Raw genomic sequence first — 16952 nt, 5'->3', positions numbered from 1 at the left:
TGGAGAGTGCATGAGTTCTCTTAGAACCCCGAAGTGTTAGTTATCTGGGTCTGGCGACTTACTCACACAGTAGATGGCCCCTTGTGCCTGTCTCCATCATCTCACTTGGTTTCCAATGCCATCTTAACGACACTTGTCCCCGTCTTTCCACTGCATTCCTCTGAAACATTTACATGGTTCTGTTTTGGTCATCTGCAAAAACCAAGGCAACTGCTCCAAGCCACAAGTGCTCAGATTGAATCCAGCTGAAGAAGGCAGGGCTGACCACCAGCAGTGCAGCCCTGCGCTGCTCTTCTGTTTTTGCTCTGTTTGTGTGTGTTTTTCACTGCTCTTCTGTTTTGAACAAAGCAAACACTTTTTATTATTTTCTGTCAACTCCAGCTTACTGCAGGCCTTTCTAACATTTTTCTCAGAGGTGGTTGACATCTGCTATTAATCCTTCATTTATAGATCCAAACCCTCATTCTGCTCATGTCCCTAATCTTATCATCGATTCCGGTCAAGGGTATGTACCTTGGTTGCAGGCACATCCCCAGTGGGAGGTGTGCAGGAGGCAGCTGATCAATGTTTCTCTCTCATTGATGTTTCTAACTCTCTATCTCTCTCCCTTCCTCTCTGTAAAAAATCAATAAAATATATTTTTAAAAAATTATAAGATTGGAGAGCTGATTTGTAGCCATAATGGTCTCTTTACATGTCTTTTCCCTTCATCATCAGTACTAGAGGCCAGGTGCACAAAATTCGTGCAAGGGGCTCAGCCCTCGCAGCCCCGGCTTCGTCCGGGAGGTTGTCCAGAATGTCGTCTGGCCTTCTGGTCTAATTAGCATATTACACTTTTATTATTATAATTTGTGCTCATACAGTCAGAGATGTATTTTTGGGAGAGCTGAATACAGAATCATCTTCCTATTTTTTCTCATCTTTTTGTAAGCTAATTTCATAAAGTTTGAAGTATGTATTGAAATGTAACCCTCCCTCCTATGTATCATTAGGGATGCTTTATGAGAGGAAGTGACACGTTGTAATTAGCTAGTTATTAATAATAGGAAAGGAGCAAAGGGAAGGCCAGACATTATAGGCATGTTATTTGGGCAGCTTCAGTAGGAAGTTGTGACTTCACACTCCCCAGGGAACCACCAGCTCATTCCCCACAGATCACTGAGGGAAGGGACTGGACAAAGTGGGCATGGACCATGTGCAGTAAAGTCAGGGTGGTGTGGGTAAGATGCCTGTCAGTGAAACCTGGGAACAGAAATCATTGGTCAGAGGGGGAAGGGCCATTGCAAGCCCATGAAAACTTGGGAATATATAATCCCCTAGAAAATGGATCTCTCTTTCCTGGCTCTCTGACTCCTTTGGCTTTTTCCCTGACATGTTGCCTCCATGGCTGCATGGCCACAGCCATGTGAACTCCACACACAATGGACTGCAGCAGGAAACAAACTAAACTGGCCTGATGCTGCATCGGACTGTGCCTTAACATGGAGCGGGAACTCTGGAGACTGGCTTTGATCTTCACTCTGCTGAAGCCACAGCTACACTTCTTGGGCAGCACAATGAGAAAGGGGACCTTGGGACCTTAGGGACTTGAGTCCATAGAAATAAAGCTTTCTACAATATCTCATCCTCTAGTGCTAGTCTTAGAAAATTCATTTTCTCAGGATATTGCAAGAACAGTATTTCCACCAGTAACAGAAGTAGGAAAAAACTCTAAGAAATTATGGATGAAAAGGGGTCACATACTAACCCTGACAAGCTAAGGGGAGGCCTTACAAACTCAGAGACCTAAAATAACCACATAGGATGGTCTGAAAGCAGTTTATGGCTGGTAGTCATGTCCTAAGCTAGAATCCTCCCTGACAAAAGTCAATCTTTACCTTCATTGAACCTTTCTATTGCCTTTTTGCACCTATAATAACATACCTTTGGAACGTCAAAGTAAATTTCCTTTTTCCAGACCCCTCAAAGCACAGGTACTGCACCTGAAGTGGAGAACACAACTGTCCTCATTGTTACTTCTATCTTGTTAATTGTTGACTGTTAACTATCCTGTACCCACCTATGTAAAAGAAATATGTCTCTACCATTTTACTTTTTTATCCAATTACAGAGGCTTCCCAGCTTTGCTTTCTCCCACCTTCCTAATCTATCACCCAGATTTCATGTAGCCCACTTACGCCTTCTCTTTTGATTGTAATGTATAAAATAAGGTGCAAACTGCCATTTTTTTTCAGAGTACTTTCTCAGTTCATTGAGATTTTGCTTCCTGGCAGTTATTGTCAGTTTGGCTTAAATAAACTCACAAAAATTCTCTCTGGTTTGAATGTTTCTTACATTGACAAATATATTAGATTGCCCATCAAGAATCTAAAGTAGCCCAGGCCAGTTGCTCAGTGGTTAGAGCATTGGCCCACAGACCAAAGGGTCATAGGTTCAATTTTCAGTCAAGGGCATGTACCTGGATTGTAGGGTTAATCCCCCAGCCCTGGTCAGGGTATGAGGCATAGTAACCTCTATTTTGTAAAAACTGCTGTTTGAAAATTTCCACTAAACACAGATAGTCCTTTGTTCTGTGAACTAACCCTGCTATTCTTGGCTTCTGTAAACACGTGTGCTTGCTTGAATAATAGAGAAAATAAGCTCAACTGTCTAACCTTACAAGCTGTTCCGCTGCTGGCCCTAGCCACTCCCATGCCTGGTGCCCTCCAGTTATCTGAAATGCTCAAGGCTACTGAGTCGTGCTGTGCTCAAGGCTACAAGCTTCTTGCAACAAACATCTACATAGAGCTCTTTGAAAAGCCTGCAAAGGATCCGGAAATCCATATTGGGGAGACAAAGGATCTAGAGGATATAAAGGGAAAACTTCCTCCAAGTTGCTTTTCTCAGACTTTGAGAGACAACTCTTCTGAGACTGCTAGTGTAATAAAGCCTCCAAAATTCGGCTTACTGATTGATTTGTTAAGGCATCCTCTGTTTAGTTTGCTGATTTACAATATAACAGGAGCATGTGGGAGGCAACTGATTAATGTATCTCTCTCACATTGATGTTTCTCTCTCTCCTCCTCCCTCCCTCCCTCTACCCTCTCTGAAAATCAATGGAAATAATATCCTTGGGTAAGGATTAACAAAAATAAAAGTCTAGGGCAGCGGGGTTTATGCTGGGCAGAACCAGCAGCCCTGCGATGTCCTGGGTGCCAGGTATCTTCTTTCTACCCTGTACCTTCAGCGTGCTGGCTCCGCCCTCAGGCTGGCTCCCAGCAGGGTCTCAGGGTTGGTGTGGCCGTTTCAGTCAATGTTCTGAAGGAGAACACCTAGTCTCTTCTAAGCTTTTTGTGAGTGAGAACTTCTCCCAGGGCCTCCACAGGGGAGCTCCCCTCAAGTCTCCCTGGCCAGGTTTGGGTCCTAGGCCCACTCCTAAATCAACCACACCAAAGGGCATGGGCTTGGCCCCTGGGCTGGGATAAAGCCACACTTCCCTGAGCCACTTGGGGGAGGACAAACAGCCCCATCCCCTCCAAGAAAATCAGAGCTCAGCCAGCAAGGAAGAAGGGAGAAAGTCAGAGAAGCAATCACCAGGATCTGCCTTGAAAAGGTGTGTCATCATGAAATCTGGGTCACAACGTTCCCTCTGCAGACTCCTAACATTTCCACTGGAATCATTCATTCTCTCTGAGTTCCAATGAACCCAAGTACAGCAGTTCATTACTTGTGTTAACCTACGGTATGGCATTGTCAGCAAGGGTCAATAGTTCTCTCATTAAATAAGATGCCTCATTGTTACAGCACTTGTCTCAGTGCTTTCCGCAGGTAGGTTTGAGACAGGCTAGTAAGCCAGGACAAGTGGAGTAGGGAAACTGAGGCAGATAATTAACCAGCAGTTTGCAGACACCTAATAAATCCTATCTTCCCTAAACCAAGGATACTTAAGAGTAAATAGTTTGCACTTCTCCCTGCCCCTCACCCCCAACCAGATGGTAAAGAGCTTAAATCACCCTACTCAGGGAGAGACAGAGCAGAAATTCAATTAGTGACATTTGCCAACCACATCCAAGGACAGATGAAGTTAAGGAAATAAATATCATTTTGGCACACCAGCATAAAACTAATGAATATTATTTTGAGGTTCTTCCCTAAATGCCCAGCTTTTAAAACCCCTGAAAACTAAGGTCCCAGCTCATGATTTCCCTTCCAGAAGGATGCTGGGCATTTTCCTTCCCCCGTTTCTTCCCCCACAGGCATACGTCTCCTAAGCTCTAAGGGACCCCAGGAGGCATGCAACCAGGGCAGCAACGGGCAGCAGCAGTTTGTCCCAGGCAAACCCCCTGAACCTATCCCCATGGCCCCCTTTCCTCTGACTTCGTAGTGAGCCAAAGCAGACCAGCCTAGGCTCATTACCCCAGCCCTTTCCTGTTTCATTGTCCCCAGCTTTAATAAACATCCTTTAAAATTCACCTGGACTCGAGTGTGAAATTTTTCCTGCATGAAGTCAAGAACCCACACACTATTCATCAGCTCTAGGCAGACCCACTAAGGGCCAGGTCCCCTTTCCGATAACAGATTCAGAAACGGATGCCTGCATCTGAGTAAACATGCAGGAGTATCCCATGGTATTTTTGTCTGTTCTCCATCATGATTCAACTACTCCGCACCCACTTACTGGTAAGCTTTTTGGTCTGTGAAGCTCCATGTGGGTTCTTCTTGCCCTAGAGCTCTTTCCCACCCTGATCAGACCTGTCTCTTTTCAGCAATGTATACATGCATTTTTACATCTCAGTCAACAAATCCCACCTCAAATGTTGAGTTACGTCCTTGTGTTAATATGTCTAGTTCTTCTCTTACTGTGCAAGCTCTACAACCTGGTGTCTAATCTGTTTCTGAAGCCATGTCCCAGTAGTGAATTACTGGGTCCTCTATTTTTCTAATCTAAGGCTAATTGTTAAGATATTCCCTCAGTCTGGGACCCCTCGGGGGATGTCCACCTGCTGGCTTAGGCCCACTCCCCAGGGGAGCAGGCCTAAGCTGGCAGTCAGACATCCCTCTGGCAGCCCAGGAGCCCTTTGGAGATGTCCACTTGCCAGTGGGGAGCAGGCCTAAACTGCAGTCGGACATCCTTAGTGCTGCTGAGGAGGCAGGAGAGGCTCCCACCACCACCACTGTACTGGCAACCTTCAGCCTGGCTTGTGGCTGAGCAGAGCTCCCCCTGTGGGAATGCACTGACCACCAGGGGGCAGTTCCTGCATTGAGCATCTACCCCCTAGTGGTCAGTGTGTGTCATAGTGACCAGTCATTCCCAGCCACTCTGCTGTTAGGTCAATTTGCATCTTACCCTTTTATTATATAGGATAGAGGCCTGGTGCACGGGTTGGGGCCGGCTGGTTTCCCCTGAAGGGTGTCCTGGATCAGGGTGGGGGTCCCGCTGGGGTGCCTGGCCAGCCTGGGGGAGGGGCTGATGGCTCTTTGCAGGCTGGCCAACCTCCCAGTGTGGACCCTCACCCTATGGGGGTGTGGCCAGCCTGGGTGAGGGGCCGAGGGCTGTTTGCAGACTGGCCACAGCTCCTTCAGGGTGGGGGTCTCCGCTGGGGTGCCTGGCCAGCCTGGGTGAGGGGCTGATGGCCGTTTTCAGGCCGCCACAGCCACAGGCTGGAAGCAGGTATTTGGGATTTATTTATCTTCTATAATTGAAACTTTCTAGCCTTAAATGGGGCTCAGGGCTGGCAGGGCAGGCAGGAAGCTTGGCTTCCTCCATTGCTGGGGGCAACCCAAGCTTCCTGCTCACTCCAGCTCCATGGCCGCTGTCATATTCACTCCTGATTGGCTTGTGGGCATGACTTGTGGGTTTTTTGGAGGTACGGTCAATTTGCATGTTTCTCTTTTATTATATACACACACTAGAGGCCCGGTGCACAAAATTCATGCATTGGGGGGGGGGGTCCCTCAGTATGGCCTGTGCCCTCTCACAGTCTGGGAGCCCTGGGGGGATGTCCAACTGATGGCTTAGTGGGCCTAAGCTGTCAGTCGGACATCCTTAGCATTGCTGTGCTTGCCAGCTGTGAGCCTGGCTTCTGGCGGAGCGGCTTTCCCCCTGTGGGAGCACACTGACCAGCAGAGGGCAGCTCCTGCGTTGAGTGTCTGGCCCCTGGTGGTCAGCGCACAGCATAGTGACCAGTCATTCCACCATTCAGTCATTTACATATTAGCCTTTCATTATATAGGATACACTGTAGATGAGGCCCCTTCGAACCATAAGAAATGCAAAAAATTCACTAACTCATTCTGGAATTGTCTCCACTTAAAATCAAATTGCCTCCCCCCCACCCCCCCACCCCGTGGGGCGTGTGCTGCACCTTGGGAACCACTGTGCTTGACACTTTTCCTCTCTGAGCTTCATTTCTGCATTTCGCATATACCATGGGAATTGTAATCTCTTCTCCACCTACCTCACTGTGTTGTTATGAGGAGGTTCTGAGCTAATAAACCTAGAAATTTTTTATCAAGTAAGTGATGCCTAAACGGGAAGGGATTGTTATTTTTAAGCTCATGGGTACTCTCTCAGGTAGCAGGTGCTGATTAGGGGAGGAGGGCATGATTGTTTCCTGTGACTGTAGCTATGGAAGCTTTGCAGAGGGTTCCACAGGCCTCACAGGGGCAGACTCTGGCCAGTAGCCCTGTAGCAGTGGTCATCCCTGGAGGCGCTGGATAGGGGGAGGAGGGAGTGCTAAGGGGGTGCTAGGGGGGTGGCAAGGCTGAAGGGGGAGTAACTGTCAAACCTCCCCACTTGACACCATTCTTTAAATTGTACCTGGCCTTTTTGCAGCTGTATGTGCTCAGGGCGGGGCTCCAATCTCCTGGAGAAGGGCAGGGGCTGGGCCAGGGTGGGGCCAGGTGGGCTAGGAGGGCGGGTTTAGCCGCACCCCTGGCAAGGTTCAGTGCACTTCTGCTGCGGAGACAGCGCCACTGCTGTTGGGGAGGGGGTGTTGGGGAGGATGAGTCTGACCCTGAGGGGCTGCTTAGGCCTGCCTTCACCCGGGTCTGGAGTTGTAGGGAGGAGAGGCATGCCTGGCCCCAGTGGAGGGGGCCCAGCAGTGGCAGGCCATGGATCTCGGGTGCCTCGAGGGCAATGATGGGTTGTCACAGGCGTGCTATTGTTGTGGGAGCCCCTGGCTGGGGTGGTGGGGGAAGAGATTGGGAGTCGGAGATATAGGCTGCAGCTACCCCCAAGGCTGGGTCTTCTCCTGTCTGGTCAGTCTCCCCGTCCCCCCGGGGGTGTGGGGGCTGCGGTAGGGTGTCCGTGCAGGGGGATTGGAAGAGCTCCCCGTGGCCGCTTCCTCTTCCTTCTTTGCAGTCCGGGTTCCTGTCAAGCACTCTCCTCAGACCCCCAGGAACTTGGCTCCGGCCGCTCTGCTCCTCCATGGCTCCCTGCAGCCCCTGCCCCACTTGGCTCTCCTGGCCGCCCTCCTGTCAGGAGACTTCCAGGATTCCCTGCTGTGGGGCCACCAGGGAGTATTCGCTAAGCCTTAGCTAAGCCCCGGGCCCACCACTCGCGGGCCCTGGGCACGTGGTGGAGGCTGCAGAGCGTGCGGGCTGGCGGGCCCCCCTCTTTGCTCTTCGCTCGCCACGCCGGCCTTCGCTCGCTGCTCCTGCCCAGGGCCAGCCGGCTTCGCTCCATCACTTGGCGCCTACATATGCAAATTAACTGCCATCTTTCTTGGCAGTTAATTTGCATATCACCCTGATTAGCCAATGGGAAGCATAGCGGAGGTATGGTTAATTACCCTTTTTGTCTTTTATTAGATAGGATATATATATATATTAGAGGCCTGGTGCATGAAAATTCATGCCCTGTGGAGGGGGGTCCCTCAGCCAGGTCTGCCCCCTCTCACAGTCTGGGAGCCCTCAGGTGCAGAAGGCCACCTGGCAATCAGGGGAAGGCGACACCCCATCACACCCCTGCTGCTGCCTCTGCCGGCAGCACAAGCCTTGGCTGACCCTGGTTACCTAAGCCTCAGGCAGCCCTGGGTGGCTAGGCAGCCAACAGCTAAGGCTTGCCTATGCCTCGGGCCGGTGCTGGGCAGCTAGGGGGCTGAGAGGATTGGGGGTCTCTGGAGGCAGGCATGGGGAGTGCCCTGCTGCCCCAGCAGGGCTGAGGGGACTGGGTATCGCCACCTTGTGGCTGTGGGTGCTACCATTTTTGAGGGCAGGGCAATGACCATATTCCCTCCTTATTGGCCATGGCACCATCTTTGAGGGCAGGCCAGTCAATTAGCATATTCCCTCCTTATTGGCTGTGGGCGCCGCCATCTTTGCAATGGAATGAGGGTAAATTAGCATATTCCCTCTTTATTAGATAGGATAATTCTTTATTGTTGAAAGTTTTACATATGACCACCATTGACCCCCCTCAGCTCTGCCCCATTGTCTGTGTCCATGAGCCATGCATATATGCATACAGGGTTCTTGGTTGATTACTTCCCACCCACTCACCCTCCCCTGCCTTCCCTCTGCACTCTGTTCCATGCTTCCATGATGCTGGATCCACTCCATTCATCAGTTTATTTATTAGATTCCACATCTGAGTGAGATCATGTGATACTTGTCTTTCTCTGACTGACTTATTTCACTTAGCATGATAACCTCCAGGTCCTTCCATGCTGTCTCAAAGGATAAGAGATTCTTCTTTTCTATTGCTGAACTAGAAGCCCGTTGCACAAAGATTTGTGCAATAGGCCTTCCTCCCCCTGGCTGCTGGCACCGGTTTTCCTCCAGCACCCGGGACCCAGGCCTTTGGTCTGGCCACAGTGAGGCTTGGCTTCTCTGCTGTGGCCGCAGCGAGGCTTGGCTCCTCCACTGCGGCCACAGCAGAGAAGACAGCCTCTTCAGTCTTCAGTTTTTAGTCTTCACTCTGGCCAGAGCCTTCGGTCTTCACTCTATGCCTGTGTATGCAAATTAACCGCCATCTTTGTTGGGTTAATTTGCATAGTCACTGATTGGCTGGTGGGCATAGTGGAGTAACACCAATTTGCATGTTTCTCTTTTATTAGTGTAGACTAGAGGCCTGGTGCACAAAAATTTGTGAACTCGGTGTGGGGAGGTCCCTCAGCCCGGCCTGTGCCCTCTCACAGTCTGGGACCTCTCGGGGGATGACCACCTGCTGGCTTAGGCCTGCTCCCCAGGGAATTGGGCCTAAGATGGCAATCAGACATCCCTCTGGCAGCCCAGGAGCCCTCGGGGGATGTCCACTTGCCAGCGGGGAGCAGACCTAAGCTGCAGTCAGACATCCTTAGTGCTGCTGAAGAGGCAGGAGAGGCTCCCACCACCACCACTGTACTGGCAGCCATCAGCCTGGCTTGTGGCTGAGCAGAGCTCCTCCATGTGGGAGCTCACTGACTACCAGAGGGCAGCTTCTGCATTGAGCGTCTGCCCCCTGGTGGTCAGTGTGTGTCATACTGACCAGTCATTCCCAGTCGTTCTGCTGTTAGGATCAGTTTGCATATTACCCTTTTACTATATAGGACAGAGGCCTGGTGCACCGGTGGGGGGCGGCTATTTTGCCCTGAAGGGTGTCCTGGATCAGGGTGGGGGGGTCCCGCTTGGGTGCCTGGCCACCCTGGGTGAGGGCTGATGGCTGTTTTCAGGCTGCCTACACCCCCTTTAGGGTGGGGGTCCCCACTGGGGTGCCTGGAAAGCCTGGATGAGGGGCTGAGGGCTGTTTTCAGGCGGGCCAAGCTTGCAACTGAAGCTCCCCGTCTCTCCTTTTATTTTTTTTTATTCTGGGATTTATTTACCTTCTGTACTTGAAACTTTGTTGTGGCTCCAGCTCTGATGCCGGCTGGCTGAAAGCAGGTATCTGGGGTTTGTTTGGGTTCCATAATTGAAACACTGTTGCAGTCCTGCTCACTCCAGCTCTGACAGCTGAAAGCAGGTATCTGGGGTTTGTTTAGCTTCTATAATTGCAACATTGTTTCTTAGAGTGCAGCTCAGAGCCTGGTTGCAGCAGGCGGGGAACCTTGGCTTCCTCCATCACTGGAGCAAGCAAGCCTCCTGTTCACTTCAGCTGCCTAGCTGCCGGCCGCCATCTTAGTTGGTAGTTAATTTGCATATCACCCTGATAGTCAATGGGAAGCGTACGGAGGTATGGTTAATTACCATGTTTGTCTATTATTAGATAGGATAGTATCCCATGATATAAATGTACCACAGCCTTTGTATCCACTCATCTACTCATAGGCACTTGGGTTGTTTTCGGATCTTAGCTATTGTAATTGTGCTGCTATGAACATAGGGGTGCATACATTCCTTCTGATCTGTGTTTTGGGGTTTCTTAGGCTATATTCCCAGAAGTGGGATCACTGGATCAAATGCAGTTCCATATTTAATTTTTTGAGGAAACTCCATACTGTTTTCCATATGGCTGCACCAGTCTTGTAAGCTATATTTGTAAATTCTGGAGAACATGTTAATGCCTAGTACTTAATGTCTAACAAAAATCCCTTGACAGGTTTTCCAGTTTGTCAAATTGAGAGATGCTAGTAAGCCAGGACAAGCAGAATAGGGAAACTAAGATAAATAAACAACTAAGCAGTTTACAGCCATCCAGTAAACCACAAAACCCTACCTTCCCTAAACCAAGGACACATAAATGGTTTACACTTCTCAACCCAGAGAGCAAAGAGCTTTAAATCACTCCACTCAGAGAGATAGATAACAGAAAGCCAGTTAGTGCCATTTGCCAACCACACCCATGGAGAGATGAAGTTAAAGGAATAAATCTCATTTTGGCACCTCAGGATCAAGCTGATGAATATTCTATCAAGGTCCTCCCTCAAGACCTCCCCTAAACTCCCAGCCTTTAAAACCTTCAAAACAAAGGTCCCAGTGCTCACTCTCTCCCCCGCAACCTTCGCCTCCAGGCATGGATCTCCTAACCTCTAAGGGACCCCAGGAGGCTTGCAACCAGTAGCTGGTCCTGGGCTAACCTTCTGAACCTGTCCCCAAGGCCCCTATTTTTGGACTTCCCTGTGCTAAAGCAGCCCCACTTAGGCTCTCCTTGTTTCACTATTCCCAGTCTTAATAAATGTACTTTGGAAAATTACCTAGACTCATATGAAATCTTTTCTGCACAAACCCTAGGCTTGTCCTCTTTCTGGTAACAAAATGGGTTCTTGGGCAAAATGTGCTCTACATGTTTATTTACAAGTAACTCTTACAGCCCTTCAAAGTAGGTATTATTCTTATTCTACATATGAACAAAACAGAAGTCCAAAGGTTAATTTGTTCAGTCACCCAGCTTGAAACCAGGGCTGACTTCAAAGCCCAGGAATTCTTATGGGATTCTGAAATCTGAGGACCAAATGAGTGTCAGTCAAAAAGGACTGTTCAAATGATCAAAAGGGCATCTGAGAAAGTGTGTGTGTGGGAGTGGGGCTGGGGGAAGCATACAAATTAGAGGAATTCAGGAAAGCAATGCCCCTAGTGAAAAACAAAACAGTGAGATAAGGATGGAGGATGTGAAGGAAGCCAGGCTGCAGAATGCTGGAAAAACCATCTTAAAGGCAATCAATCTACTGGGACCTGAATAAACACTCACATGGAATATCTGGACAAATGAAAGACCAATTGGAACCTTGAGGTTCTAGCTCTACTGATGGTCAGTTACTACTTCTAGAGTCTGTTCCTTCAAGTTATTTAAATACGGCAAAGTTGCCCTGGCCAGTGTGGCTCTCAGTTGAGCATCATCCAATGTCCAACACACACCCAATGTTTCTCTCTCTCATTGATGTTTCTCTTTCCCTTCCTCTCTAAAATCAATAAAAACATCTACACTAATAAAAGACAAAGATGCTAATTGACTGTACCTTCACAAGGCCCAAAGCCATGCCCACCAGCCAATCAGAGCAACTATATGCAAATTAACCCAACCAAGATGGCAGCCAGCAGCCCCAGAGCTGGAGCAAGCAGGAGGCTTGGTTGCCCGGGCGATGGAGGAAGCCAACTTCCCGCCGGCCCTGAGCCGGATGTGGGCTCCACTCATGGCAACAAAGTTTCAATTACAGAAGCTAAATAAATCCCAGATACCTGCTTCCAGCGAGCCTCCACTGGGAGCTTGGGTGGCTGGGGGCGGTGGCCAGCCTGCAAACAGCCATCAGCCCCTATTCCAGGCTGGCCAGGCACCCCAGCAGGGACCCCCCCACCCTGAAGGTGCTGTGGCCAGCCTGCAAACAGCCATCAGCCCTTCCATCACCCAGGCTGGCCAGGCACTCCTATATAATAAAAGGGTAATATGCAAATTGACCCTAACAGCAGAACAACTGCGAATGACTGGTCACTATGGCACACACTGACCACCAGGGGGCAGATGATCAATGCAGGAACTGCCCCCTGGTGGTCAGTGTGTTCTCACAAGGGGAGCTCTGCTCAGCCACAAGTCAGGCTGACAGCTGCCAGTACAGGGGTGGTGGTGGGAGCCTTTTTTGCCTCCTCAGCAGTGCTAAGGATGTCCGACTGCAGCTTAGGTCTACTCCCCGCTGGCAAGTGGACATCCCCCAAAGGCTCCTGGGCTGCCAGAGGGATGTCTGACTGCCAGCTTAGGCCCAATCCCCCCAGGGAGCAGGCCTAAGTCAGCAGGTGGTCATCCCCCAAGGGGTCCCAGACTGCAAGAGGGCACAGGCTGGGCTGAGGGATCACCCCGAGTGCGCAAATTTTTGTGCACCGGGCCTCTAGTATTTAAAATAAATTAAAAAGAGTGAAATTTCTCACTACATTGTAGACATCACCAAAATAAGGCACAAGAAAAGTCTGTAGAAACAAATCAGATACTAAATGTTTGAATGTGGAACTCTACTCTGAAACCAATGAAGTCTCAGTGTAAGACTTAAATCCCTTCCAGATTCATTAAGAAGTGTGTGTGTGCTTACCCAACCAACTCCTTTGGTATCACTTGAATTGTAGAGTAACTGACATCCCTTTTCCGCCTGGGCCAGGGAAAGTGTGCCTGGATAATGGGCAGCAGTCTGCACTTGTGTGTCCATCATAATTCTAGATTTTATACTCTTCTCTCAAGCCCTCATCTCATCCAAATCACTGTCTGGCTAACAAGAGACTGTATTATGGAAATGTTAGTGGAAAACTTGAAGACATGCCTGTGAGTTACCATTAAGGATGGCACACTAAATTTTGGTTGATCCCTTCTCAGAAGAATAAAGGCTGGCACACACAATACTGATTTTACTGAAGAATGTAATAAAGTAAATTGAAGGGAAAAAAGAAAAACAGTAGAGAGATAAAGAACAGGAAAATACACCAAAATTATGAATAATTTAAAGGAAGTATTCTACAACAGATGAAGAAATTTTTAATTTCTTTTCACATTAAACATTGTTTACCACAATCAGCTAACAGAAATTACTGTAACAAAGGTCAAGATGACATAAAACTAAGGATAAATGTTTGTTATGAGAAAACCTCATTTAATATGAATGACAATGTGAGATACTATGTTTTTCATGACAGGATAAGATACAACTTATTTTGAAGAGAAAGCAAATAGTTCAGATCAAGGAGACATGCTGAGGTTTAATGGTGAAGGAAAGCTTAGCCTTGTCCAGAACACGTAAAGTCTAGGATAATTTACGTAAAAGAAGTGTGATAGATACCAAGCACTGGGCAGAGTCACAGGCCCATGATTCAGGCTTTATTTACATTACTGGGTCTATGCAGCTTCCACCTTTTGGTAAGTGAGCTGTTGTTTTGGCAGAGGGACCTTCAGTAGTAGCCGTGGCTATGACCAATCATATTTCAGACATCAGGCAGTCCAAGGAACTATTTTAAAGAGATAACTGAGTATTTTCATGAATATACTATTAAGGCATCTATATTTTTGGTGTTTTCAGTATATAATTTTACTGTTATTTTTTATTTTTTTTCATTTGCACAACAATATTAAATATTAAGTGACATAATTCTTTCTCTAATAATAAACAAGTTTATCCATTTTGCAAACTTTAAATTGAGGTCTTGTGAGAGGGAAATGTATAACATTGGAGCACACAGAAAAATATATTAAAAACCAGTAGAGAATATTTTTAACCGTCGTAAAAATTCAATCACAATTAGCTGATAGTTTTTAACTATGGAAAAACAGAAAAGTAAATAGAATTAAAATAGGTATTAAAAATAATTACCAGTAGTTTGTTTTACAAAAGAAGAAGAGAGCCATACATGACTAAATTGCCCAATTAAGTAATTACCAGATTCTTCTTTAGTCAACACTAATAGAACTCACATTTGAGCTAGTCAACAAAGCATATAAATATTTAACATCTCTTGAATATAACATTTTAGTGATAACAGAGACTACATAATTCTAACCATTGTTTTGACTGTGCACAAATTAACCAGATTAAATATCAAAGATACATTGTAAATAACTCCCAAAACTAACAATAGAATAGTAATTAAACAAATTTTTAAAAATTAAGAAATAAAAGTAGAAGACTAATGTAACATGAATGACAGCACTTAAACAATTATTAACCTAATCAAGACCTTTTAGAATGACCACCGAAATGCACGATACTTTTTTATTTAGTTTACAGAAAGAATCTATAAGTACAGGTTGCGGGAAAAAATGTTTAGTGCTATTTACATTCGTTTTTAAAACTCTGCTCTATACAAATTTAATTCTATCAGTATGAACAATATTTTCGTAGACCTACTGCATATAAAGCCTTTTCATCAATGCATTAACAATGAATAAAATAATCTGATTATCTTTAAACAAAGCTGACAATCTGAAACCCTTTACACTTAATGTTTGTAAGGACCGTGGACACTTATTTAAATACAGAACATGTCAGCCTGCAACTTCATTTTATAAAGGCTAAAGTTATTAATATGGATTATTGTTCTATATACTACACGCCAATCTATATTTAAGTTCTATAGTTAGGTATTTTATAAGTTTTTTATTAAATATAATCTACACATATTTGTAATTTCATCTAGGAAGAAAATTTCTCCCCAGTGAAAAAATATAAAATCTTTTATATTTTTACAGGTTTAGATGAAACTAGCTCATGCTTTAGTGCTGTGCAAATTGTTTTTAGCATATTCATTTTTAAATTATTGATTTAAAACAAAATAATTGATTTTAATACAATTGCAAGCACTAATACCAAATGCAAACTACATAAAGAAAGAAGTCAGTTATTATGGAGAATTTTTTAATTTTAAGAATTCATCTGAACTCTCTAATGAATAAGTCTGACACTGGACACAATTATAGATGAGCAAAAATTATGAAAAAATTCCATCTACTGATATTCAAATACTAAAATTGAACAGTAAATGAGGTTTTCTAATACTTCTGCCCAATCATGAAAGTCTATGAGTGATTAGAACTTACCCCTCCACATTAAGGCTAGGAAGCACATTCATCCCTTTTGTGCTGTGTGAACTAGCATTCGGTTACTTATGACTGAAGAGTGCATGTGTTACAGGAAAACAAATTGCTCATCAGCTCTCTACTGAGTCCTTCAAACACCAGGCACATTTGTTTCTTCACTTCCTGCGGTGAAGATCATCACACTCAGTTTAGTGTCCGTGCCAGTGCAGCCACCACAGCTGACTTAGGTAGAATTCACCCAACATTTTAGTTTCTTTTCCATTTTTTCCCCTCTCCAGTTGGCCCAGTAATTAACTACATTAACTGCTGAGTGTTTTCCAGTGTGGAATTGTATACATGAGTATTTCTAGGTACCATAAACTACACTATAAATTCTGCTAATGAAAAAAATAATGTCAAACTTTTTTAGTGCAAACTGTATTTGGAACAGTTGATTTGTTAGTTCTGGTGATAAAATTTTTGTGGCAGCAGAAAGGCTTCTGCTTTGAGAAGTAACTTGGTTAACTTTTCCCTTGGAGATTGACTGCATTCAAAAACCAGTATTTTAAAACTGCTCAACATAAACAAAAATACTAGGAATAGAAAATCATAGTGAAAAATGTTCTTGGTTCTTTTTACTTTCATGAGAGAAGATGACAGTGTTCATGTGATCATTCAGTTCCATGGCTTTACAGGCAGACTTCCTAAGGGTTTCTGAAGCAATGTTGGGTCTCTTCTGTCCCAGCAGCATGAAAGACAAGGATGACATCACATCACACTTAGCAGACAGTGTTTACAAGATTACACAACAATTACTCTCTCCAGTCTTCTCACGATTCCTCTGACCTGGAGAAAATGAAGAAAAGCCTTGTTTATAATAATGCTTCAATTGGAGGTAGGAGGAAGTGGAAAGGAAGGCACCCAACATAAGAATTATAATAGTGTTTTTTTAATGTTTGCATTTTTTGCTATTAAAAAGCTATAATAAATGCTGTTAATTTTAATCTATTTCCAGAATGTCTGGTTATTTGCTCAACACATTCCATTCATAAACTATGAAGACTTCCTTTCCCTAAGAATTCCTGTTCAAGAAAAACTGAGCCTTTTAAAAAAATACATACATATATATATTTTGATTTCAGAGAGGAAGGGAGAGGGATAGAGAGATAGAAACATCAATGATGACAGAGAACCACTAATCGGCTGCCTCCTGCATGCCCCCCCCCCCCCCATTGGGGGATTGAGTCCGCAACCCAGATTATGTGCCCTTGGCTGGAATCGAACCTAGGACCCTTCAGTCTGCAGGCCAATGCTTTATCCACTGAACCAACTGGCTAGGGCAAAACTGAGCCATTTCTGAATGCTTGTCTCTGTGGCTCAAATGAGACCCTTCTCCAAAGCCTGGCTTACCTTGAGAGTTTGGCTCTGGCAATGTCTCTCTGGCCACCAAATGCATCACTGTTGTTTTGCCAAAAGGAAGTTTTAATGCTGTGTGAAAGAAGACAATTTGTTACATATTCATCAACTTATCGAAATCACTAACCAGAACTGAAACCATTTAATACATTTTTTG

At 45.8% G+C, this 16952-nt stretch overlaps 1 protein-coding gene across 1 annotated transcript in view; it reads right to left on the bottom strand.

The window, feature by feature from the left end:
• Nucleotides 1–13323: 13323 nt before the first annotated feature.
• UBL3 (ubiquitin like 3) overlaps nt 13324–16952 on the bottom strand; it is an 80543-nt gene continuing 76914 nt past the window's right edge. The window contains exons 4-5 of the mRNA XM_036297364.1: nt 16790–16867; nt 13324–16225 (exon numbers count right to left, since the gene is read on the bottom strand). Coding sequence (XP_036153257.1) covers nt 16173–16225; nt 16790–16867 — 131 coding nt within the window. The 3' untranslated portion in view covers nt 13324–16172. The remainder of the gene's footprint in view (nt 16226–16789; nt 16868–16952) is intronic.

Source organism: Myotis myotis, unplaced genomic scaffold (genome assembly GCF_014108235.1).
Source record: "Myotis myotis isolate mMyoMyo1 unplaced genomic scaffold, mMyoMyo1.p scaffold_m19_p_3, whole genome shotgun sequence".
In the NCBI taxonomy this organism is placed as follows: domain Eukaryota; kingdom Metazoa; phylum Chordata; class Mammalia; order Chiroptera; family Vespertilionidae; genus Myotis; species Myotis myotis.
Note: the sequence above shows the minus strand (reverse complement) of the source record. Positions and strands in the feature narration are given on the sequence as shown.